Source organism: Panthera uncia, chromosome B1 (genome assembly GCF_023721935.1).
Source record: "Panthera uncia isolate 11264 chromosome B1, Puncia_PCG_1.0, whole genome shotgun sequence".
Classification (NCBI taxonomy): domain Eukaryota; kingdom Metazoa; phylum Chordata; class Mammalia; order Carnivora; family Felidae; genus Panthera; species Panthera uncia.
Genome location: NC_064811.1, coordinates 89007389 through 89032489, shown reverse-complemented (window position 1 = coordinate 89032489; position 25101 = coordinate 89007389). Strand labels below are relative to the sequence as shown.

At 41.2% G+C, this 25101-nt stretch overlaps 1 protein-coding gene across 1 annotated transcript; it reads left to right on the top strand.

The window, feature by feature from the left end:
• Positions 1 to 3830: 3830 nt before the first annotated feature.
• ETNPPL (ethanolamine-phosphate phospho-lyase) lies at positions 3831 to 24714 on the top strand. Its single transcript, XM_049631009.1, has 13 exons — positions 3831 to 4030; positions 6863 to 6981; positions 7261 to 7420; positions 9894 to 9968; positions 13697 to 13787; positions 14422 to 14538; positions 16625 to 16707; positions 17301 to 17526; positions 18421 to 18575; positions 19478 to 19567; positions 20000 to 20130; positions 21988 to 22055; positions 23702 to 24714. The coding sequence occupies exons 1-13, from the start codon at positions 3831 to 3833 to the stop codon at positions 23828 to 23830; spliced, it is 1644 nt and encodes a 547-aa protein (XP_049486966.1). The 3' UTR covers positions 23831 to 24714.
• Positions 24715 to 25101: the final 387 nt, after the last annotated feature.

The following is a 25101-nucleotide window of genomic DNA, read 5'->3' as shown; positions in this document are numbered from 1 at the left end:
ATTAAAACCTGCCATTCAGACTCTTGTCATCGGAATATGGAGCGGAATTCTTATTGCCCCAAGTTGGTGCGCACTGTGCCTTCTCATTTCTGGCATGCACAAGTACAGTTTGTTTGGCCAAGTGTAGGCTGTTGGGTAATCTGTGAACTTCAGGTCAGAACTCACTCAATGGGGTGACCTAATCAATAGGATCAGGACCACAACTGAGCAAACGTCTGCTTCTGGGAGGAAAGACGCACCGGCACCCACTCTTACCAAATAATCATGCGATACAGAAGTACACGGGAAAATACACCAAAAAACACCTTGGAATTTGTTTTTTAACAAAACATTGCAGAAGGTGAACTGTTGACCTGTATCCATCCTTATTTTGGTGCTACGACGTGTCTGTTCTTTATTTAAAAACTGTTCTTGGTACTTAGTTAATATTATATATTCCACATTGTGAAATAAGTTAAACAATGGGGAAATGATGTTTTTGGAGCAGCAACCTGTTTTCCTATAAAAGATAATTAAAAGATAATGAATCTAAGCATCTCTCTCCTAAAGAAATGGCTAAAATGTATTGGCAGTCAGTATGCAAATAGAGGGAATAAGGTTTCAAAGGCTCTATGGCGTCCTAAGAACTTCACCTTCGAAACAAGGTATTGAGTCTTCACATGTCTTTTCTGTTTCAGTCAGTCAGTCCACAAATATTTATCTGTCTACCATATGGTAAGTGCTGGGTTGTGCTGAGTTACACTGATGAACGAGACAGAGAAAGACCAAACAAAGAGGAGATTAAGACAGGAACAGGGCAGGGATTCCTGTTTTTAATTAATTAAGAACTATTTAAAGCAAGGTAGTCAAGAACAACCTCTCCAGGGCTGTCCGTGACATTCAAACTGAAACTGAAGCAAATATAGTCTTTGAAGTCATTACGGCAAGAAACCCCAGTGGGGTGGATGCGTGCTAGGGGGTGAGAATCAAAAACGAGCCTGGAGAGGAAAACTGGAAGTCACTGCTGGGTTTTAAAAAGGGAAAGGACAGGATCGGGCCACACAGGGTGGGAAGGGGAAGCAAGGAAATGAGCTCCCGAGTGCTTCTGCATAGGTCTTGGTGGAGACGCAGAAGGCTTACATGCGGTGGTGGTAGAAAGGGCGGTAGCAGAGAGATTTAGAATATACTTTGAGGTGGAGCCAACAGGGCTCAAAAATAATTTGACGTGGGGATGGGGCTGAGAAAAAGAGAGGGATTATCCAGGACTCCTAGTTTTCTGGTTTAGGATCATTTCCCTTAGTTAACTCCCTTCAAGGCTCTTACCACAATGAAAGCAACTTAAGCCATTCTCTCGTTATTTTATTTATGTGTTTATTCTGTGTGTCTAGAATAATCCTGTCCAACAGAAAAGTAATGGAAGCCACATACGTAATTTTAAGTTTACTAGTAGCCACATTAAAAAAAAAAGGTGAAATTAATTTTAATGACATATTTCACTTAATTCAACCTATCTAGAATATTATTTCAGCAAGCAATCAGTATAAACATTAATGAAAAATCTCACAGGTGTTTTGCAATAAATTTGTATGTATTTTATGTTGACAGCACATCTCCATTCAGACTAGCCACATCGTGGGTCCCTAAAACTCACCTGTGGTTAGTGGCTATGTTCTAGACAGTGCACATCTAGTATGAGCCACCGAGGGTAAGTACATTCAGTCTAGTTCCTCTTTATCTCCTGCAACTGAAACATTCAGTGGCACCCAGTGAGTATTTGATATATTGTGGAAGAGTGAATGAATGTCTGATGTTGGGGACTTATTCGAGGCAGTAGTTTTGGGGGTGGGGATCAAAGCTTCTACTTTGGATTGATTCTGTCTGAGGTATATCCGAGGCCTCTAAGTAGAGAAGTCAAGAAAAGAAGTAGATATGAAAGTGTGGGACCAAGAAGAAAAAAGAACTGGGTGGAGATGTGAATCAGGCACCTTGATGGGTAAACCCAAAGGCATTGTGGTGGATTATCTCGGGGAAGAGCACAGAGCAAAGAAAGGGCCCAGGACCTCATTCCCAGAGGTAAGAACATTTACATGTTAAGGGAGAGAAGAGGAAAATCAGGAAAGTGTGGCGGTGCCAACAATTTATAAGAGTAAGTGATTCAAGGAGAAAGGAGTGATAACTCTGCTGAGAGGTCAGGTATTAAAGGAAAAAAAAAAGGTAGGAACATTGAGGTCTTAACAACAATCTTACCACACATTCTACAGTCATGATCTCTTTTAAGCCCTCTTTACAATGCTTTGAGTCAAAAGGAGATTTTTTGTTTTTTACTACAAAGAAATGTGGCCTCCAAAAGGTCAAGAAGCCTAACTAGTTTATGAAAGAACCAGATCTAGACCCTAAGACTCTTGGTCCATCGTTATTTACAGAACATATTTTAAAGCACTGGGCAAAACAAGAAACCATGGAGGTTTATAGAAAAAGAGTGACTATCTGTGACTTCGCCAGGTCTAGCTAGGTGTTTTGAGAATAAATGTACATTTGGCATCATCTTTCAAGTATGGGGCTGGGCCAAGATTACATGATTAGGATTTCTTGGAAGATTCGTAAGTGCCTTCTGCCCTTCATTTATAACACCTAGAATTCTTACCACGCTGTTGGTCATAGGACCCTATTTCTCAGCCTATCCTAGGCAATGCAATAATACTACCTCTAGTATTAATGTAATGTAAATTACATTAATGCCGTAATGTAAATGCCATAATGTAAATTAATAACTTCATTCAAGAAAATGCCGTAATGTAAATTAATAACTTCATTCAAGAAAAAGATCATCTGCAAACATTCTTCAAGTGCGTTGCTATAGGTAAATTAAGCTTTCTTTGCTGCCTTTCAAAACACAGAAAGAAGGAAATGCTCTAGTTTAAACTCTATGGCTAATAGTTGCATGACCTTGAATAAGACCTTTCCTGTGCCTTGTTGTTCTTATCGACAGAACAGGGAAGTTAAATCAGATGATCTGTAGTTCTTAAGATAACTTATGACTTAATGTTATAGTTAATCAGCATTAACTTTGTCCAGATATTGAACTTCCAATTTGATCAGTGTGTGAAGATCATCCCAAAGGAAGTCAAGAAATTTAGGAATGAATTCCAAATGCACCACCAGATAGACATGTAATCATGCGACAGGGAATAATCTCTTTCGTCTTATGTTAATGGCATAACAACTCTCCTCATCATTTCTCAGGGTTTGTTTGAAGGACTGAACCAGGTAAATCACGTGAATATGTTTCATAATCCGTATAGTAGGAGAGAAATTAGAAGTGTAATTACTGTTACAGTCGATCTTTGAAACACTGAGTTATCATTCCCAACAAGTATCTGGCTGCGTCCCTGTCACTGATCCTTAGGGCATGTGACGTTACTTTAGTTATGATAGGTTTTGGTATTGGAATACGCTCACTGTGAGACCCTACAGTGGTAGGATCTGATCTCCAGAGAGCGCCTATCTTTGAACGTTTACAAGAACACAATGGGATACACCAAAAAGAAACAAGAAGGAAAGTGGGAAGGAGTGAATTCGCGGGCAGAAGAGGAAGAAAGGCAAAGGCAAGGTCGAGTTCGGGAAATCAAAGGCGAGTCCAAAGAAGTAGCAACGATTGGGAGGGGTAGTGGGAACCGCAGGGCAGGAGCCGGAGTCAGTTAGTTGAGGGGCACGGGTGGTGGCGAATGAGTGGCTAGTCCGGTGACTCGCCAAAGCGGGCACCCGGGCGGAGGAGGGGGAACAGGAGGGTGGGGCTTGGCGAAGGGCAAAGGCAGGGCAAGACTTAAAAGGGAGATGACCCCAGCTAGTTGATGCCACCAGTGACTCCAGACGCCCCGGGCGAGGGGACCCCACGAGGGACCGCGGCGGGAAAGGCCGGCCGCTGGGGCAGCCTCGCGAGGCAGGCGCTCGCAGGCGACAGGGAGAGCCGAGGAGGGCCCGGCAGCCGCGCCACCATGTGCGAGCTGTACAGCAAGCAGGACACCCTGGCGCTGAGGAGGAAGCACATCGGGTGAGGGCTCGGTAACTAGCGCCAGGGGCGGGGAGCCGAAGCGGGGCAGGTAGCGGGCGAGCAAGAACGCGGCGCGCCGAGGCCCCCCGGGGCGGTGGCCCGCCGAGCGCGAGACGCCGCCGCCCGGCAGCCGCACCTGCGCACTCGCGCCGCAGCCCGCCCGCCGCGCCAGCCCCCGGTGCCCGCCGCGCCTCTGCCGGGAGGGAACGCCGCCAGCCTGCTCCCGCGCAGTCCGGGCGCTCTGCCCCCCGCCGCTGCCTGGGAGCTGCCGGCGGCTGCGAGAGTTGTCCCACGAGGGTTAATAGATCTAGGAGGGGAACTATTCCAGGGATGGGGGCTGAGACGGAGATGGGTAGCCCTGCGCCAAATCCCACCAACCCGAAAGCTCTCAAAACTGTGAACTCAAAGATATTTAAAAAAATTTTTTTTTTAATCTTTATTTTTCAGAGAGAGAGAGAGAGAGAGAGAGACAGAGTTTTAGCTGGGGAGGAACAGAGAGAGACAGACAGAATCCCAAACGGGCTCCAAGCTCTAACCTGTCAGCGCATAGCCCATTCTCTGGGCTCAGACTCACCAACCCGAAGATCATGACCTGAGCCTGAGCAGAAGTCGGGTGTTTAACCGACTGAGCCACCCAGGCGCCCCTCAAAAATATTTTCGACAGTGGCTATGAAAACAAACTAATTGTGACAACTTTTGTTTAAAGTGAACTTTTTCTTCTTGCTTGCGTGGTTAGGAGATAAAGGGTTAATCCAACCAAAAGAAAACCTTAAAAGACACTTTGTTAAGGGTAAAATAAACTGTGCCCTCATTACAATGAAAAAATGCAATGTTCTTTCCAGTCCCCTTTTGTTTTGCGCGTTTTATAAACGACTCGGTAAAATACCGGTAAGCTTACAGCACTGAATGTTAGGTCAGACCTGGGCTCTGGTCCTAGTAGGGTGTCATGTTACCTGTGTGACCTCTGTCAGATTACTTTAATTTCCTCTTCTGTGGGAGTAGGAATAACATTCTGCTTCACAGGAGTGAGCAAGTGAGATTAATAAGCATGATCTGGTTTCTAAAAAGGCACATGTAAATATAGATGATGATTGTGGCCACTGTAAAATCAAAGGCCTGCAATACTCACATGTAATTAACAAGCACTGTCATGGGTAAACTTGAGAGAGGACTAGGGACGCAAGAAAGAAAAGAACTAGTATCTACTTCTGAGAAATGCTAGGCGGTTGCTCCTACTGGTCTCCTGGTCTCAACCCAGACGTTTCTAGATGGCCTGTTGGGAGATTGCTTGGAAGGAACTCTCTCAACCCGGCATAGCGGAAGCCAAAATGGTCCCATTCCTCTCTCGTTACTCAATCACCCCCTTGTCTTTTTCTGTTAGTTTTCAATCCTACATAATTAGATTCCAGTGAAAACCCAATGGTTTCTAGTGTGAGCAGAAGAAATTTTGGGAAAGGAGGAATATCACCATGGACAGCCCTGAAAAATTTTACCTGAAGTCTGAGTGCAACGTGTAAAGTACCGTTAGCAAGGGAGGATGAAGTCTGAAGTTACTAGCCCACATTCGTGACAAAAGTTTCCTTTGGCTTTTAACGGGGAGTATAAACTAACAGTTGGGTTTGAGCTAATAAGAAATTCTCATTAAATATTAGTTTCCTTTTAACTGATGATGCTTAATCTGAGGCAATTTTAAATTAAGATTACCTATATGTAATAATTAAAATACTTTCTAAAGTAAAGTATTTTACTTTACTTATACGCAATAAATAAAATACTTTCAATTTAATATGTAAGCATTTCATTACCTTCCAAAATACCTCCAATGCATGTGGCACTTTTTTGTGCATGCAAAATCACCAAAATAAAAATAATATATTCTATTTTACTTTCTACATATCCATAGAGCTAAGATAAAAAAAACTTTCGTGATGTTTCTATGTTACTAAAATTTATACTCCAGGCATTCTAAAATTTATATTCCAGACAGTCATCCAAGTAACCCAAAATATGGATGACTTTTTATTATGCTCAAAATAATGGATTAAGGGATTAGAAGAATAATTGGATTTCATTATTTAAGAATGGAAAATCCATTTGATACAGGACAAGTACCACTCAAAAGACATGGGAATGGTCTCCTATAAAATCTCTTTTATAGTATTTAATACCAATTTATTTATATTTAGCTTTTAGTGCTATTCATTTCTTATCAATTAGATCAGAAAGGGAGAGGGAGAAAACAAGCAGATACTGACTTGAGCTATGGTATTAGGACAGTCTACTATCAAATTCAGGGTTTTTTTTCACTTGTTGGCTGTGTAATCTTGAACAAGTGTCTTGATTTTTCTGAGCCTCAGTTTCCTCACCTATAAAAATGAGAATGATAATAACCCTATTTCATATGATTGTCGGGAGGATTAAATATTTGTAATATTTATCAGTTCCTGAACATAGTCAACCTTAAAAAAAAAAAGTTTTTTGTTTTTTTGTTTTTTTTTCTGGTAGAACAAAACTTCCCAAAGGAAAATTAGTTATTGGTTGGTGTAATTAGAGCTGTCAGAGTTGATCCATGTGCCTCTAAACTGAGTTGTCAAATCATGGCAAATTTCATATAACAAATACATGAAATATATGAGCAGGGTCACGAATGGGGGATTAAGGCGAAAGGTTCCAGGCTAATATGAAAAAAATTTTTTTTAAATGTATGTCACCCAGGTTGTGTTTCCCTTTCCTTTATGTAACTGTAATTTTCCACTGATCATGACCTTCATTGAAAAGGAAAAACACTGAGCAGTCCTCCCAGACCAACGTGTTTCCTTTCATTATCTCTAGGCCCTCATGCAAAGTGTTCTTTGCTGCGGATCCCATCAAAATAGTGCGAGCCCAGGGGCAGTACATGTTTGACGAGAGAGGTGAACAGTACCTGGACTGCATCAACAACGTGGCGCACGGTACATGTCCTGTCTTTGTTGTGCCGTGAAGGATACGTTTGTGGAGTAAGGCGCACAGAGCACCACTGATATTTGTCCCAGGAATTGCCAATGGCTGCAGCTCCTTGGCTGAATGGGGTCAGTCGTCCCTGCCAGGAAAAGTTACAGAGCAACATGGGAGAGAAGGAAGCTCAACTTTTTCTTTTTCTCTTTTTCTTGCTTCAGCATCCCCCTCACTGCCCAGGAATTTAAAATTGTAATTTCTTTGTTTGTTTGTTTGCTTTGTCTTCTAAATTCTAGTGGGACACTGTCACCCGGAAGTGGTCATGGCTGCCCTGAAACAGATGGAACTGCTAAACACAAATTCTCGATTCCTTCACGACAATATTGTTGAGTATGCCAGGCGCCTTTCAGCAACCCTGCCGGAGACGCTCTCTGTTTGCTATTTTACAAACTCAGGGTATGTTTCGAAGTTTCCCACCCACCCCCATTCCCACTCATCTCTTTGTTTACTCTCTCACACGTATCTTTCTTTTTGATTTGTGGTGGAGCACAGACGTCTAAAAAGTTTTTCTGAGATTCTTGCCACTTATTAAGTGAACACACGCGGGGGCCCTGCCGGTTTGGTTTTCTTCTGCTTTTTCTCCATGAGCTTGTGGACGGCATGCTCCGGGGTTTTTGGCACAGCCACTGATGATTAACATGTGCATGTCACTCAACTTTTTATTACCAGGGCTTCCCTTGGTGAAAGGTAAGGAAAGCATATCTAGAATGCTTTAGTATCCCTAAAGGAGAGACACCTGGGTTGTAACCATGGCAAAAATATCCAAGCTGGTTCTCACGTGACAAAACCTAACCAGTCGTATGACACTCACCTCTTCAGACACTAGAGGAAGCAGCTAAAAAAATCGATAGGGACCCCCTGCCTGGGTCGTTCAGCCTCTTAAGCCTTGGATTCTTGATTTCCGCTCAGTCATGACCTCATGTTCTGGTGAGTTGGAGACCCACATCCTGCGGAGCCTGCATGGGATTCTCTCTTCCTCTCTCTCTCTCTCTCCCCCTCTCTCTCTACCCCTCCCCTGTTCACCCTGTCTCTCTCAAAATAAATAAATAAAACATTAAAAAAAATTTTTTTAAATAAAGGAGCACCTGGGTGGCCCAGTCGGTTAAGCATCCGACTTCAGCTCTGTATAAACAGCTCAGAGCCTGGACCCTGCTTCAGATTCTGTGTCTCCCTCTCTGCCCTCCCCCACTCGTACTCTGTCTCTCTCTCTCTCTCTCAAAAGTAAACAAACATTTAAAAATTTTTTAAAAAAATCAGTAGGGCCTGGGCAGTTTTTTTGAAGCACGAATAATGGATTTCAGCAAAGAAGGAATTCTACTAAACGGATATAACTTTTGTAAGACTTTTGTTAAATTTTTTTTAATGTTTATTTATTTTTTGAGAGAGAAATAGAGGGTGAGCAGGGGAGGGGCAGAGAGAGAGAGAGACACAGAATCTGAAGCAGGCTCCAGGCTCTGAACTGTCAGCATAGAGCCCGACGTGGGGCTCGAACTCACGAACCGTGAGATCATAACCTGAGCTAACATCGGACGCTTAACTGACTGAGCCACCCAGGCTCCCCTGTAAGACTTTTGATTGACTTGTTTTCTTAGGCAATTAAACATTTCCCTAACACAAATACAAAAAAAGGAAGGACTAAATTCAAAAGAATAGATATGTTCCAACTTTTAAGTTCCGTAAATTCAAGTTATTCTGTATCCATTCTATGGAATATTCTGCAGATGTTAAAAATATGTGTTTGAAAATACATTTATAGTGACATGTGAAAAGCTCAGAATGTAATATTATATTGGGAGGAGACTTGTACATACAGCATTAAACTCATATTTTAAAAATTATGTGTATGTATATATGATTAAAACTATTAGAAATTCTGTAACTGTTTGATCATATGATATTGTGATTCACATTTCTCTTTTCAATGAGATTTTAAAACCAATTTTGTAGGCAGAAGATCATTCCTTTTTCTTTGTAAAGAATGAAGAAATTTTAGGATCCAATTTGTTGTTATAAAGCATTTCTTTGCCTTCAATGAATTAAATACCATAATATTTGCCTTTCACTTCTAAAGAATCCTACACTGTCAAAAAGGGATTGCTTCCAAGAGCACTGTCACCAGAGACTAGAGGCAGCAGAGCCTGGGATGGTGCAAAGCATAATCCTGAAGTTAAACGGTCTGAATGCTGGCTCTACCTCTTATTAGCTGCGAGAGCTTATTAGCTGTGAGAGCTCAGAGAGCTCCTTAACCTCTCTGAGGCATTGCTTCATCCATACAAAGGAGACAGCAGCCCCCGCCATACAGAGGAGTTCTGAGAATAAATGCAACCAAAACACTCCATGTGATGTCTGGCAGAGAGCAAACATCCCACAAATGATTATTTTCTTCCTCTGTGTCTGAGAAGTATATTTAGACTGCCAAAACCAGAAAGAAAAATTATGATCTCCATTGTATCAATGAGGAGCTGATCAAATATTGGGTCAGTACAACTTAGTTTTGTGCTCCAATTAAGGGGCTGTCGCACTGCCATTCCTCCGAGATGAGGCTTAACGCGGGCTTCCTGACATCCTCCAAGTCCGCCACCTACTAATGTGGCTGAACTAGGCTGAAATTTGAACTGAGCAGCATATCCTTTGAATTGGGTTTCTTCTGTGTGTCTCATTCCTTATTGAAGACCTCTGGGGAACTTGTATTAGAAGGATGAAGTGAGATTTGCTGGGTGAGCAAGACTAAAGGGGAAAGAGAGGACTGCAACTTACTTCTCCATCCATTTCTGAATAACTGGGATCTTACAACTTTGGTAATTAACATTTTGAAACATTTTTTTTTTAAGCTTATGTCATGTTGATCCCTGTCTCTGTGTTATCTTAGATCTGAAGCCAATGACTTAGCCTTACGCTTGGCTCGGCAGTTCAGAGGCCACCAAGATGTGATCACTCTTGACCAGTAAGTTTTGGATGCAAGACTTCTAAGCAAGAAGCTCCTTCAGACACAAAATCGTATTGGTCCTGGCCATACCAAATACCACAAGCCCATGTGGAGGAGGGCGGCACAATGATTTTTATTCTGTATTAAGGTATCAAGGCCAGCTTAGGCCTGGAGAATACCTAATTTGTTGAAGTTCCTGCAAACGGGGGAGGATCTCTTGGATGCTGTGGTCATGGCTAATGGGCTTTGCATGAATCAGGGCTTGCTTTTTACACATTAACTGTTTTTTGAGCCACCACACTGCATAACTCAATTGTTCTCAAAATAAAAACATAACTGATGTCTTAAAACTCTATACATTCTCATCATTATTGTGATTATCCACTGTAATTAATTTAAAAGATAATGATTTAGGGCAAATTAAAAAAAATTAATGTTATTTATTTATTTTTGAGAGAGAAAGAAAGCACAAGCTAGGGAGGGGCAGAGAGAGAGGGAGACACAGAAACCCAAGCAGGCTTCAGGCTCCAAGCTGTCAGTGCAGAGTTCAGCGCTGGGCTCTAACTCTCAAACCTTGAGATCATGACCTGAGCCGAAGCCGGATGCTTAACCAACTGAGCCACCCAGGGACCCCAACAATTTAGGACAAATTTCTTATTTTAGAAACCAAGTAAAAGATAGTACTTTCTCCTTAGTTTGTGACTATTAACAGTCATTTAATCTCACCTTCTAAACATGAATTTTTACATTTAAACAAGAAAGCTGACAACCTCCATTCCTTATTAAGATTTTTTTCTTTTAATTTTTTTTCTACCTCTCCACTAATATCAGACGCAGAAGCTTAAACTGAACTTCTTCTTCATTTCTTGCCCTTATACAGGCTTCTCTTGTTTTATGTGCTGAGTGGCATATTCATTTTCTATTGTTGCTATAACAGATTACCACAGATTTAGTGGTTAAAGCAACACAAATGTATTCTCTCACAGAGAGAATAGGTCAGAAATCCAAAATGGGTCTCATGGGGCCAATATCAAGGTGTCAACAGAACTGTGCTCCTTCTGAAGGCTCCTTCTGTTTTCTTGCCTTGCCGGGCTTCAAGAGGCTGCCTGCATTCCTTGCTTGGAGTCCCTCCCTTCCACCGCCCTGCCTCCCCCTTCCATCCTCAACCTCTGACCACCAACCCCCTGCCTCCTCCTTTCACTTGTAAAGACACCTGTGATTACATTGACTCTCCAGGATTATCTCTCCATCTCAAGATTCTTAATTTAATCACACCTGCAAGGTTCCCTTTGCCATGTATCATATTCCTAGGTTCCAAGGACTAGAATGTGGGCACGGGGGGGGGGGGGGTGCATTGTTCTGCCTACCACAGTTGATTTGTTGGTTCTTTTTAAATTTCCATTCTCCCTCACCTATAGACAGCTATTCTAATGTGTCTAGTGTATATCTTTTATTTTTGTGTTCTTATATATTATATTTTGTGAATGTTTTAATTTTATAAAAATTGTCATAGATCTTTTTCTGTTTCAAACTTTCCCCCTCAGCACTGTTTCAAGACTATATTGCTAGATGTACATCTATTTTTCTAATTCATTGTGGTCTGATAGAAATATGTGAGCCACATAGGACATTTAAATTTTTCCAGTAGCCAATATATTTGCAAATATCATTTCAATAGTTAATCAATGTAAGATATATTGAGATTTTTCTCTTTTTCTTAAAAATTTTTTAACATTTATTTATTTTTGAGAGAGAGACACACACAGAGCTTGAATGGAGGAGGGTCAGAGAGAGAGGAAGACAGAGAACCCAAAGCAGGCTTCAGGCTGTGAGCTGTCAGCACGGAGCCTGATGTGGGGCTCGAACTCATAAATGGTGAGATTGGACCTGAACCGAAGTCAGATGCTGAACAGACTGAGCCACCCAAGTGCCCCTCTTTTTTCATATTTTAAATCTTTAAATCCAGTGTATGTTTTACACTTATTGCACATCTCAATTCAGAGCCAATGCATTTTAGGTGCTCAGTAGCTACATGTGGTTCCCCCCACTGATGGATACTGTCACTGTCCATTGCTCCTAGCTACCACAAGTGGGTCTGCAATGAGCATCCTTGTACATGTGCCCTTATGGACCTTTCTAAGAAGCGCTTAGGGGTAAACACCCAGAAACAGGATTGCTAGTCCATAGGGGTACTATGGTGCTAATGTGATTAAATACTACCAGATCAGTTTCCAGAATGGTTGCAACACTCTACACAGTGCATGAAATTTTCTATTTCCCTCTATCCCCACCAAAACCTAATAGTATCCTGCTTTCTCATTTTTTTTTCTAATTTTGGCCAGTCCAGTGACTATAAAATGATATCAATGTTGTCTTACTTTGCAGCTTTCTAATGATGAGTTTGAGTATCTCTTCATAAACTTACGTGCATTTGTGATTTCTCTTCTGAGAATTACTTGTTCGTGTTCTTTGCCCATTTTTCTGTTGGGGTTCCCATCCTTTTCTTGTTGGTTTGTGCTTACTTGTATAGTCTAGATCAAAAGATCTCAACCTTGACTGTGTCTTAAAATTACCTAGGAAATTTCTTTAAATGCCAGTGCCTGGGCCCCACCCCAGACCGAGTAAAGAAAATCAGAAGTATATATTTTTAAGTTTCCCAAGTGATTCTACTATGCAGGCAGAGTTAAGAACCACCATAGAGTTAATCTCTTTTAGTTTGAGACATTTCAAATATCCTTTCCTGCCCTATCATCTGTATTTTAGCTTTGTCCATGATATCCTTCAACAGGAATCTTTAATTTTGATCAAATCAAATAGATAAAATTTTCATTGTACAATTTGTGTCTTCTAAGTTTTGTTAATATCTCTCCCTCTACACCCACTGCACTCCCCATATCATGAAAATGTTCTTCATTTTCTTCTGCTGCCTTGTATGAAACCCACCTGGTGTCCACTGTGTTACATTTATGTGTGGATGTGTCTCTGAGGTCCTTTTCTGCCCCAGTCTTCTCCTTGTTCTTATTCTGCATACTAACTTTATTACTATGGCTTTGTAGCATGCGTTAATCTATGCTAAGGGAAGTCTTCTCTCTTTATCTATTCCTGGGCTTTTTAAAATTTCTTTTCCAGATCTCTTAATTATGCCTTTGGGAAAGAAACAGAAAAGGGTATATTATAGCCACCTGTATTTTAAGTGAGAGAAAGGAATCTCATAGCCACTTGGCTACCTCTCAATCTGAGTTCTTCTTGAAGAGATCTCATGCTCTTCCTGACTTGTATTTGGCCAGCCTATGCAATCAGACATCCCACAGAAACCATTCCAGACAGAAACACAGCCCATTCTGGGATATGAAGTTATTTTTAAAATTTACTAGAATGTAACTGTCAAATACATTTAAAGAATACATACTTACAAAGTTTTTCATGAAGCTATAGAAAATAATTTTTTACATGTAGACAATATAATTTAGTACATCTAATATCATCCTAAGAAATTAAGGGTATTTTTCCTGTTGAAAAAAAATTGTCTATGAGGACACATACTTGGTTTCCTATGTGTTTTATTACATGAATAAGGAGAACTGGACAAATTAAATGCCAGTCTTGCCATGAAAACTTAGATCCTGTAGAATTAAATCTGGCACCAAGGTTTAGATTCTCCCCGGATGATTAAGAATACTGTTTTTCATATACTACAAAAACACCTTTTGCTGAGTGATTTTGGTTACTGTTCTTTTTCTTTTCAGTGCTTACCATGGTCACCTATCATCTTTAATTGAGATCAGTCCATACAAATTCCGAAAGGGCAAAGATGTCAAGAAAGAATTTGTGCATGTGGTAAGTATCTTAGAATCCAAGAATCAGAAAGTTAGAACTGGAAGAATGCCTAGTGATAATCCAGTCCGATCCTTTCATCAAAATAAAACTATGAAAAAGAAACTAAGATTTAAAGCAGTTATGTGACTTACTAAGGTCAAAAGGCTAGTTAATGACAGGATGTGGTTTAAAATCCATTGATGAGTGTCACAATGAGCAAATTAGTATAGTTGTAGTGAAAGCTAGTATTTACAGTTGTCATTTTATTTTATTATTTTATTTTATTTTATTTTATATTTTTGCCTTTGGTCTTCAATTACTTTTTCTGTCACTGATGCCAGCTTGAAATTCAGAGTGGAATCTACTGTGTATGAATGTCTTAAAATTAAATTGCTCTATGCTAAATTATTATACAGAGTTATGAAGTAAAATAAATAGGAAAGACAATAAAGAAATCAATCAAATTGTTGAAGCATTAAAACAGAGCCCAACTCAGGGTTCGAACCTGTGAACCATGAGATCATGATGTGAGCTGAAATCAAGATTTGGACGCTTCACTGACTGAGCCACCCGGACACCCCGAAATGCCTTTTTTTTAAGGCTCATTTGTCCGAGAAGTAAGTCTTGAGAAACTCTACCATTTGATTGTTTTCAGGCACCAACTCCAGATACTTACAGAGGAAAATACAGAGAAGATCATGCAGACCCAGCCGGCGCTTATGCAGATGAAGTGAAGAAAATTATTGAAGAAGCTCATAACAGTGGAAGGAAGGTTGGTATCTGCAGCTTTGAAAACATCTTAACATTGTTTATAAGATGGATTGAAATCATTGTGAGAATTGGAGAGGCGAAAAGGATTAGAGCGCAATGCCCTTTTTGTTCTTCTCTGCTTACATTTCACTTGGTTCATATTTTTAAAAGTTCATTATTATAATCATGCCTCTAAAACTATCTATTTTTATTTATTCTAGAAATGCAATCACTATGGCTTAATTCTCCCCTTCTCAGTGGGAGGCAGACTATGGTCCAAAGGGGTAGGGGAGGAGAGGATTAGGAAAGACTCTTCCAAATGATGGAGGGAGGGGAAGAGGCACAGTGGTCCTGGGACCTCAGAACCAGTGCAGGCTCCCAGGCCCAGGACGCCTTGGTGCTTCCCTTGAACTGGTTCAACTGTCCCGAAGCTGCACAGCCCGGGTTAGCCAAGGCAGAAAAGATGTTTCTCCAATCTGAACCTAGACTTCTAAGACAGCACCAGAATCCCCCAGAGTAAGAGTTTCCATTTTCTCAGTTGTCACCCTACTAGCTTAACATCAATTCTGAGCCCATTTGGGGGTTACTTATGTGCTTTGCCTTGAATGTTTATTTATTTTTGAGAGAGAGACACACATAACACACACAGAGAGACAGAGACAGAGAGACAGCACCAGTAGGGGAGGGGCAGAGAGAGAGGGAGACACAAAATCGGAAGCAGGCTCCAGAATCCCAGCTGTCAGCATGGAGCCCGACGCAGGGCTTGAACTCAGGAACTGCGAGATCATGACCTGAGACGAAGTCCGACAGGACACTTAACCGACTGAGTCACCCAGGCGCCCTGACATGTGCTTTGCGTTTAAACTGGCTTATGGCATCAACATGGCAATAAAAAAAAAAACCCTCCATTTTGATGAAAAGGAAGTCTTTGCTTTTTCCAATTCAAATATTTTTATCTTAGTGCCTGGAGAGTCATTTGCATTTCTTAACTGTTTTCTTTCCATTCCGTTCATTTTCCATATCTTCAGATGTGCTATCTGCGCAGCTAGCCCTCAGCTCTACCTGTTGTGGGGAGCTTCATATGCTTTCCTTTTTGTTTGTTTGTTTTGTTTTGTTTTGATTTTTGGCTTTTCTTATTCAAGCATAGCCTATTCTTCTTTACACAAACGGTAAACAGTTCTTCCAGGGAAATGCTTACATTATTAAGATCACATGGTCTTTTTGCTGCTGCAAAGGTTCCCATAGCTTTTGGAGCACATTAGCATTCAGTAGTTATTGAATTGATGCTTTCCTGTTAAGAATGCTGAAAGCAATGAGCAAATAGAAGATGGATGCTTCAGAATATTAGATGTGCTTACAAGGTCAGGGAATTTTAGAGAAGCAATCTCTTAAGTCCAGTGGCTTCATGTTATAGCTAGTAAATGAAATATTCCAAAGGGAAGAACGTAAGCCAAGGTAATAGAGTTACTAAGATGTAGTCTGGTTCTCTTGACTTCATGTCTCATACTATGTCTATGCTTTCTCCGCTTGATTCAGTGTTATCTATTTTCTGCCCCCCATTTTCTTCCCCTCCAGAGCATTTCATCTGCAGTTCCTTTTGTGAACTGCCTAATTCCATTGAGTTAAGCCTGGGTCAGGGTAAGAAGTAGAAATAAGGCGCAGTAACTAAAGCGCGTGGCCACAAGTCGCTCTCCCCTTTCCTTAGAGCAGATTCCGGGCGCAAGCAATCCTCATTCACCAAGCTGAGGAAACGGGCGCCACAGGAATGGGTTTAGAACCTGGGTAATTTTTTAGAAGTTCATATCAAAGACTGATCCAAACATCATTCTCGTTCAGCCAGTCCTCATGAAAACACTGCATTTAAATTAGTAACAGAAATGGAAGTCGCCCTCTCCACCGTTCCACTGGTACTGTGGAATTTCCGAAACTGATGCTTCAGATCAGTTTGCATTTCCAGCACGGACATCTTTTCTTGGTCATCAAATGGCCTGTCTGACACCTGCCACAGGCACATTCCCACCCAAAATAACCTGCTCTATAAAAAGTCCTCGTTTTTAGGGGGTTCAAGGGGAACCTAATGGACTTTGACCCCATCTTCTCTTGTGTAGATTGCTGCCTTTATTGCTGAATCCATGCAGAGTTGTGGCGGACAAATAATTCCTCCAGCAGGCTACTTCCAGAAAGTGGCAGAGTATGTACTTGACTTGGGCATCCTTGGTCAGACTGAAGGCTCTGTGACAGTTCTACAAGGCCGTACTGGTTAAAATATTGAAGTACTTGCAGACTAGCTGGTGAAGAGCCACTTAGGCATGCCTGCCACACCGGGACTCCCCGGAGCCCCTCCACCTTTCCAAGATCCAGCAAATAAAGGGTGTATGTGGTCCAGCAGGGGGCCTCCAGGACCCTGCTCCATTCCCCAGCCTGGCATCCTCTCTGGCTGGTGCCCATGCTTACCAATCAGTAAAATTGGAAGATTAACCCTGCTAAACACTACTGGTTCACTTCTTTCTCTTCCCACTTAAAATGCCACAGTAGAGCTTACATCAAGCAGCACAAACCTCCATAATATAGAATATGTCTAATCTGGAAATAATGTGATTATATTGCAAAGTCAGTGACATCACGTAGATGCTTTGGGGATTTGAGCGCTGAAATGTTTTTGACAATGATTACAAACCTCAAGTTAACGACATTTTTTCAAGTCCTCCATAATCTATATCTTCGTGGGTGGGTTTGGGGACCCTCCGTGACCCGAAGGCATTAGATTTCCTTTTTGCTTTTCAGATATGTACACAGAGCAGGAGGTGTGTTTATAGCTGATGAAGTTCAGGTGGGCTTTGGCCGAGTTGGGAAACATTTCTGGAGCTTCCAAATGCATGGTGAAGATTTTGTTCCAGACATTGTCACGATGGGGAAACCAATGGGCAATGGCCACCCAATGGCGTGTGTTGTAACAACCAAAGAAATTGCAGAGGCCTTCAGCAGTTCTGGGATGGAATACTTCAATACGGTAAATTTTGGCCTCCCAGTTTATGCTAAGAGGGAAAAATAATGCATGTTCTTATACTTCTTGCCAATGTAGTAAAGAATAAAGTTCAGTATTGCCAGCTAACCACCCCAGGACACTAGCCAAACTTGGATCTAACCATATTTCATTCTATCTGGCATAATTCTTGTATTTTTCCTTGTGTATCTTTCCCCTTCCTAAAATGATTAATTGTTCTTGTAATAAATGGTTGCCTTACTAAACTCTACAGGTTATGTTTCACTCACAGATGATATGATCGCCTTTATTTTGTATCACATTTAAATTCCCCAAGCATTTCTAAAGTGTTTAGATGATACAGTACTATAAATGTTATATGGCTGTCACAGGAGATACTAAATTTTCTATCTTTGGGAAATTTTATTTCCTTGGTTTTACCCCCAAAAGTCATGAACTTTAAGCTTGGAAAAATTATTATAGTTTGTGCAGTATGTGTATTAGGACTTGTGACAACTAATAGTAAGATTCAAACCAAGGACATAAATTATTTGGAGAAAATGTCATTGCGTAGCTGTTTTCACACAACTGTTCAGGGACTGAAGTCCACATCCCCCTCACTGAACCACATTCTGAAATTCTTAGTTCCCAACGCAGTGTCTCGTTTTTGTTTGGATGAACTAATAAATTCCATGATAGTCCTTCATACCAATTATGCGGCATGGAGACTATGATTCGGAATGAATTTTCACTCAGTCGTAAATAAATAGAATCACACTATATCCTAAATCTAAAAAGTTTGCATCACAAGAGAAAAACTTATTGAAATTATATCTTTATCTGCTTATGTATGAGCCAAATTTCTCATAGATGAAGCAATACCACTAATTCAACTATTATGTTTTTATCTTTTTTCTGCAGTATGGAGGAAATCCAGTATCTTCTGCTATTGGTTTGGCTGTCCTGAATGTAATTGAAAGTGAAGACCTTCAAGGAAATGCCACAAGAGTGGGGGATTATCTTACTGAATTACTCAATAAACAGAAGGCTAAACATACTTTAATAGGAGATATCAGGTGGGCTTATCATGAGATTGTCATATGGTTACTCACTTTTCCAAATGAAAATAACTTATCTTATAAACTTAAAATAAATTACATAAAATTTAATCTAGAAAATACTGAAAAACATAAAAAACAAAATTTGTTCTTTATCCAGAACCCTGATATCACCACTGTTAACTTTTGGGTGTATACCTTTCTTGACTTCTATACTTCAATAAATAAATAAATAAATAAATAAAATAAAGCCAGTATTATTTCAGCCTGTAAAAGATGAGAAGAAGGAACTTAAAGTAACTGTAAATAATTTTTCAAAAATTATTGAAAATGACATCCTGGAGGGGCGCCTGGATGGCTCAGTAGGTTAATCATCCAACTGCGGCTCAGATCATGATCTCAAGGTTCACGGGTTCGAGCCCCACATTGGGCTCTCTGCCTTAACATGGAACCCGCTTCTGAGCTCTGTACCCCCTTCTGTCTTTGCTCATCCCCCACTCATTCTCTCTCTCTCAAAAATAAACATTAAATAAACATTAAATAAATAAATAAATAAATAAATAAATAAAATGACATCCCGGAAAACTTGATATTTTTCATAGATATATATAAACTTTACATATTTATCATCATTAATGTCCTGAGAAGCTAAGTAGTATGACAAGGTTGTTTTTAAGACTTTTCTTTTACAATTAAGTAAAGAAAAAAAAAAGCTGGATGAGAAAAACAACTTGGTTCAAAAACTAGAAAGACCTGTGACAGTGGGTTGGTATCTTGGATTAGAATCAATAACAGTTACCCCTACAGGGAATCATATCCAGCTTTAAATGAAAATGAGGTTTAGGGACAATGTTAATCTTTTGTGACAGTGCAGTGTCTGATAGAGTATCTGTCAAGTTTTCTTTCTTTACCTTCCTCAGGGGCATTGGCCTGTTTATCGGAATTGACTTGGTGAAGGACCAGCAGAAAAGGACCCCCGCCACAGATGAGGCTCAACATGTCATCTACAAGTAAATACACCCCCACACCTGACTGGTGTCCTGGCTTGAAAGATGCCCCTCCCCCCCCATTTGAAAGCTTCCTTTACTTCCTCCCACCTCTCCAAATAAGGGAAGTTTGAGACACATGCATGAGAATATTGAACTGCTCTGTGTTCACATCATTCTTTTTTTCTTTTCTTTTCTTTTTCTTTCTAGAGAGGGAGGGAAACTTTTTGCAAGTGGGGGAGGGGAAGAGAGCGAGGGAGACAGAGAATCCCAAGCAGGTTCTGTGCGATCAGTGTGGAGCCCAATGCGGGGCTGGATCTCTCGACCCCGAGATCATGACCAGAGCTGAAATCAAGAGTCCATGCTTAACTGAGCCACCCAGGCACCCCTACATCATTCTTAAATAATCTTAGTTACCATTTGTGTGCACTCACATATATTTCCTGCACTAATTAGGATGAAAGAAAAGCAAGTGCTTCTCAGTGCCGATGGACCTCATAGAAATGTGCTTAAAATAAAACCACCTATGTGCTTCACTGAAGAAGATGCCAAGTTTATGGTGGACCAACTCGATGAGATTCTAACAGGTCTGTTCACAGATGTTTAAGATGCTACCCTGTCCCACACCCAGTCATATATGATTGTGCTTGTTCTTCATGACAGAAGTGAAAGCAGTTGGAAATGAACATATGACTTTGTATATAGAACTAGAAAAAGAACTAGAAAAAGAAAATAATAACTATGTAGACTCTTAGTTAAGTCAAAAATTTCTGTTTGCACTCCCGTAACTACAGATCTAGGTTTTTAAGGAACTGACACAACTTTATTTTTATTGGTTCTCACTTTTTTTAAAGTTTATTTTATTTATTTTTGAGAGAGAGAGAGCGAGAGAGAGAGAGAGAGAGAGAGAGTGGAGGATGGGCAGAGAGCAAGGGAGAGAGAGAAAATACCAAGCCCCAACTCAGGGCTCGATCCCACGAACTGTGAGATCATGACCTGAGCCAAAATCAAGAGTCAGACACTTAACTGACTGAGCCACCCAGGCGCCCTTATCTGTTTTTGCTTTTCAAAAACTGCATGTCTGCATTGTACTGTGCACCACAGACGCGGGAGGATATGGTATTTCAGCATTGTACCATGAAAATGCAAGAAACATTATTAATAAAAATTACAGGTTACAGGTCAACAGTCATTTGCTATATGCTGAACCGTTTGACTTGTCTATTTTACTTATTACATTTAACTTTTGAGGGGTTTTTTTTGCCATTCAGAATTATCCCTGTCATAGAAATTTAGCTTTTGCTTACCTATATTATATAATTCGGTAGGTTAATTTGTTTTTCTGTTATAAGCATAAACTGAGATTGAAAGTAAACTAGGAATGTAAAAACCATGTTGAAACACATAACGTACTGTCCAACGTTAAGATATTTTGGGGTTGCTTTAGTTATATCTTTAAGATTCAACTTCTCTGCTCCCTTCTCAGACGTTTGGGGTTAGGGTAAGGCTGAGAAGCCAGGAATAACAGAGCATACAACATAGATGATCGATCTTGGAAAAGTTGAGAATCAGCCCAAGTTATTTGTGATGTAGTCACTGTCTTTGGACCAAGGGCACACTCACACTCACCCCTGGCACACTTTTCTCACACACCTGCATTAACGCAGGTCCTTTGGAAAGGCCGGGTGGAAGAGTGTAGGATAGGCAAATCTGTCACCATTGCTTCAAAGTCACTTCAGAGCTGGAGCATTACTGACCGTGGGCCAAAGAATTTCCTTTGAAATTTTTTTTAACGTTTATTTTTATTTTTGAGACAGAGAGAGACAGAGCATGAACGGGGGAGGGTCAGAGAGAGGGAGACACAGAATCTGAAACAGGCTCCAGGCTCTGAGCTGTCAGCACAGAGCCCGACACGGGGCTCGAACTCACGGACCACGAGATCATGACCTGAGCCGAAGTCGGCCGCTTAACCGACTGAGCCACCGAGGCGCCCCGAATTTCCTTTGAATAATGTGAAGGAAGCACACCTAGCAGGTTCAGTGCCACTTGTAAATGATAATAATGGAATGCTGCAATAAAAGTTTAAAAGCAGCAATTCTAATAGTGACATGTTTTAAACACATTACATTTACTTGATTCTTCATGAAGCGTACTTCTATAGATACCACAATTTTTTTTTTAATTTTGTCAATGTTTATTTATTTTTGAGAGAGAGAGAGAGAGAGAGAGAGAACAAGAGGGGGAGGGACAGAGAGAGAGGGAGACAGAATCTGAAGCTGTCAGCATAGAGTCTGATGCAGGGCTCGAACTCAGGGACTGCGAAATCATGACCTGAGCTGAACTTGGATGCTTAACCGACTGAGCCACCCAGGGGCCCCAAAAATGTTTTTTTTTTTAATATTTTATGTTATCCTGTCTTCTCCACTATATCTCCCTTGATGTAGTTGTGGAAGAAGCCGTCGGAGCCAGAAGTGAGAGTGTGACCTCTGAGAATACTCCGTGCAGAACAAAGGTAAGAGTCTGCTATTCTGTTTTTAGAGGAAAAGGTTAAAACTTTGGAAAATTAACTGAAAGGAATGCAAATTAAAAAAAACTGTACAATAATTTTTAGAATAAAATCCACCTTTGCTAGGGTTGGCTTACTGTTGCAATTTTGAGAGCACAATTAAATTTCAAGGCAAGCATCCTACCACTTGAAAGGAATAAAACCAAAGAACCATTATTACTGGATCACTCTCATACCCTCCTTCCGAAAAAAAACTCCTCCAGCCTGCAAAGAGGGCCTTCAAAATAAAAAGAGAAATGATTAAAAATGTCCTAAGCATCCTCCTGTTGGAGGGTCACCTGACGCTGCCTCGGATTCCCGCACACCATTCTTTTTTTTTTTTTTAATTTTTTAAATGTTTATTTATTTTTGAGAGAGACAGAGTGTGAGCAGGGGAGGGGCAGAGAGAGAGGGAGACACAGAATCCGAAGCAGGCTCCAGGCTCCGAGCTGTCAGCACAGAGCCCGACTCGGGGCTGGAACTCACAAACCATGAGATCATGACCTGAGCTGAAGTCAGACGCTTAACCGACTGAGCCACCCAGGCGCCCCACTGCACATCACTCTTCAAAAGCAGCAGAAGCGTTAGCAGGGTGGCTCCAAAATGCCAGGGTTCGGTCCTGAAGTGAACTGAAGTATAAACTTCAAATTCTGGGGCCTGAGAACCATCTGGCACCAAGTGGCCTAGTTTCTGCATTTGATGTGCTTCCAGCAGAGGGCCTTTCCATTCTCTCCCTGAGCCGCCCAGGGTGTGAGAAAGTGCTCCCCAGCTCAGGAAACAGAGAGGCAAAAACTTGAGAGGCTTTGTTGCATAATTTGCTATTTGTTTATGACTTGGACACACAAAGGAACACTCAGTGCCTCGAAGCCGCCCGCACATACGGCACCCTCAGCAAGGTCCTTCTCATGGAAAAACATTAGGCCCTTTGAGAGAAAATGGTTTGCTAACAGGACTGCTTCTGTTTCTTGGTGGAACACAAACCGATTCTAGAAATCAATTCTTACCTGCAGTTTAAGAGCAGCTTGTCAAGGCTAGGACAGAATCGTAGCTGAGAACTGAGCAAGCATTGAAAAGGAGCCTACAAAAAAGGGAGCTCTCAATGAGAATCGGATGCTAGAGTTAGCGAACACGTTTCTGAAATTTTGGCTTGGAGTCCCAAATTTTTTTTTTAATTTTGTTAATGTTCATTTATTTTTGAGAGGGAAGCAGAGAGAGAGAGAGAGAGAGAGAGAGAGAAAATGAGAAGAGCGGGGGGGGGGGGGGGGGGGGGGGAGAGAGCTCAGGAGACACAGAATCCGAAGCAGGCTCCAGGCTCTGAGCTGACAGCACAGAGCCCGATGCGCGGCTTGAACCCACAAACTGTGAGATCATGACCGGAGCTGAGGTCGGACACTTAACCGACCCAGCCACCCAGGCGCCCCTGGAGTCCCAGATTTTATGCCGACCTCACATTTCAAAGGTCCACAGAAGATACTCACCAGGGTTAGAGAGGAACAGCCAGTGTCATAGTGACCTGTTTGCCTGCTGGCCTGTTGAGTCGGCCCTGCAGAGGCCGGGCGGCTCGGAGGGGGGGCGCGCCTGCTGGAGTTTGTGCGCCTGCGCCTGTCTTGCAGATGCCTAACGAAGCACACTCGGAATTGCTCAGTGAAGGCACCTTGGATCCCAGAGAAAATCCCAGCCGAAAGAGAAATGGATTGTGCACAGATAAGCACTCGCTGCTCAGTAAGAGGCTCAAGACATGAGAGATTAACATTTTAAAGCAGGATAAATATCCAGGGTTATAGAGAATGAATGGAAGTGTCTCTTCGGTTAGTACCTGTGTTGTACCCTCTAACAGTAGAATTTGCATTTCATTTAGATGTGTAAATAAAAAGGTAACAGAGTGAAAAGAATAAGCCAAGTGAAAATCAAACCATGTCAAGATTATTAGTTCAGCCTCTAGCCTGTTAATTCCCTACTTGTGATTTCTGAAAGTACTTTATTTATTCTACTAAACTTATGATTCAAACTGAATATTAAGTTGGCGGTTTTACTTCTCATGTGTTAATGTTTGAAATGAGAGAGCAAAGTATAATAGGTTCCTTAACTTTAGAGACGTGGTGCCTTAAAATATGAATGAACCATTCTTTATTGATTTAATTTATATATATTTTGGGGCTATAATCAAAGATGATGTAAACCAAAACATTTTTACTAGAAAAGCGTACCCTTGTTTTGCACAGGACACTAGGGGTGGTAAAAATCAAAGCCATTTGGAAAAAAATCACATACAGCAAATGTTAAGAAGCAAATGGATAAATCAGGGGCACCTGGGTGGCTTAGTTGGGTAAGCATCCAACTCTTGGTTTCAGCTCAGGTCTTGATCTCACGGTTTGTGAGTTCAAGGCGTGCATCCGGCTCTGTGTTGACAGCACGGAGCCTGCTTGAGATTTTGTCTCCTTCTCTCTCTGCCTCTCCCTCACTCATGCAAACCCTCTGTCTCAGAAATAAATAAACATTTTTTAAAAAAAAAAGAAGTGAATGGATAAATCAGACTTCTGGCAGAGGACTAGGTAAATCAAGATCTTGTGGAGTCGTGGTGGGGGCCTGGAGGCAGCAAAGAACACAAGAAATATATTCAGAAACACAAAGATGTAGCTGGACCGGCAGCAGTAGTCAAACCACTGTGCTCAGTGAGGAGACCTCAGCTCTGTCTAAGTCAGGTTGTGACGCCTTGTCCACTGATTTACCTGGCAGTTAGGAAATTAACTTCCATCCAATCATCTTCCTTTCTCATCAAGTTTATCAGTACCCAGCACACTCCCACACACACAAGAGAGGGAGCTTTGGGCGCGCGTGCCCACGTACAAACACACACACACACACACACACACACACACACACACTTCTAACCACACATTGGCAAAGGGAAGTGAGGAAATATGGGACCTCCAGATTCTCTTTGCAACATGCTGATATCATGAGACATTCACTTGGAGGCCAATATACTGAACTTGGAAGAAATTTGAATTTT

Bases quoted from the DNA above. Each gene is read 5' to 3' on its own strand.
- ETNPPL (XM_049631009.1), top strand. From the start codon at position 3,831: ATGCCACCAGTGACTCCAGACGCCCCGGGCGAGGGGACCCCACGAGGG. The intron at 9,969-13,696 runs GTAAGTTTTGGA...TTTTCTTTTCAG, and splicing joins GATGTGATCACTCTTGACCA to TGCTTACCATGGTCACCTAT. The intron at 19,568-19,999 runs GTAAATACACCC...TGCACTAATTAG, and splicing joins GCTCAACATGTCATCTACAA to GATGAAAGAAAAGCAAGTGC.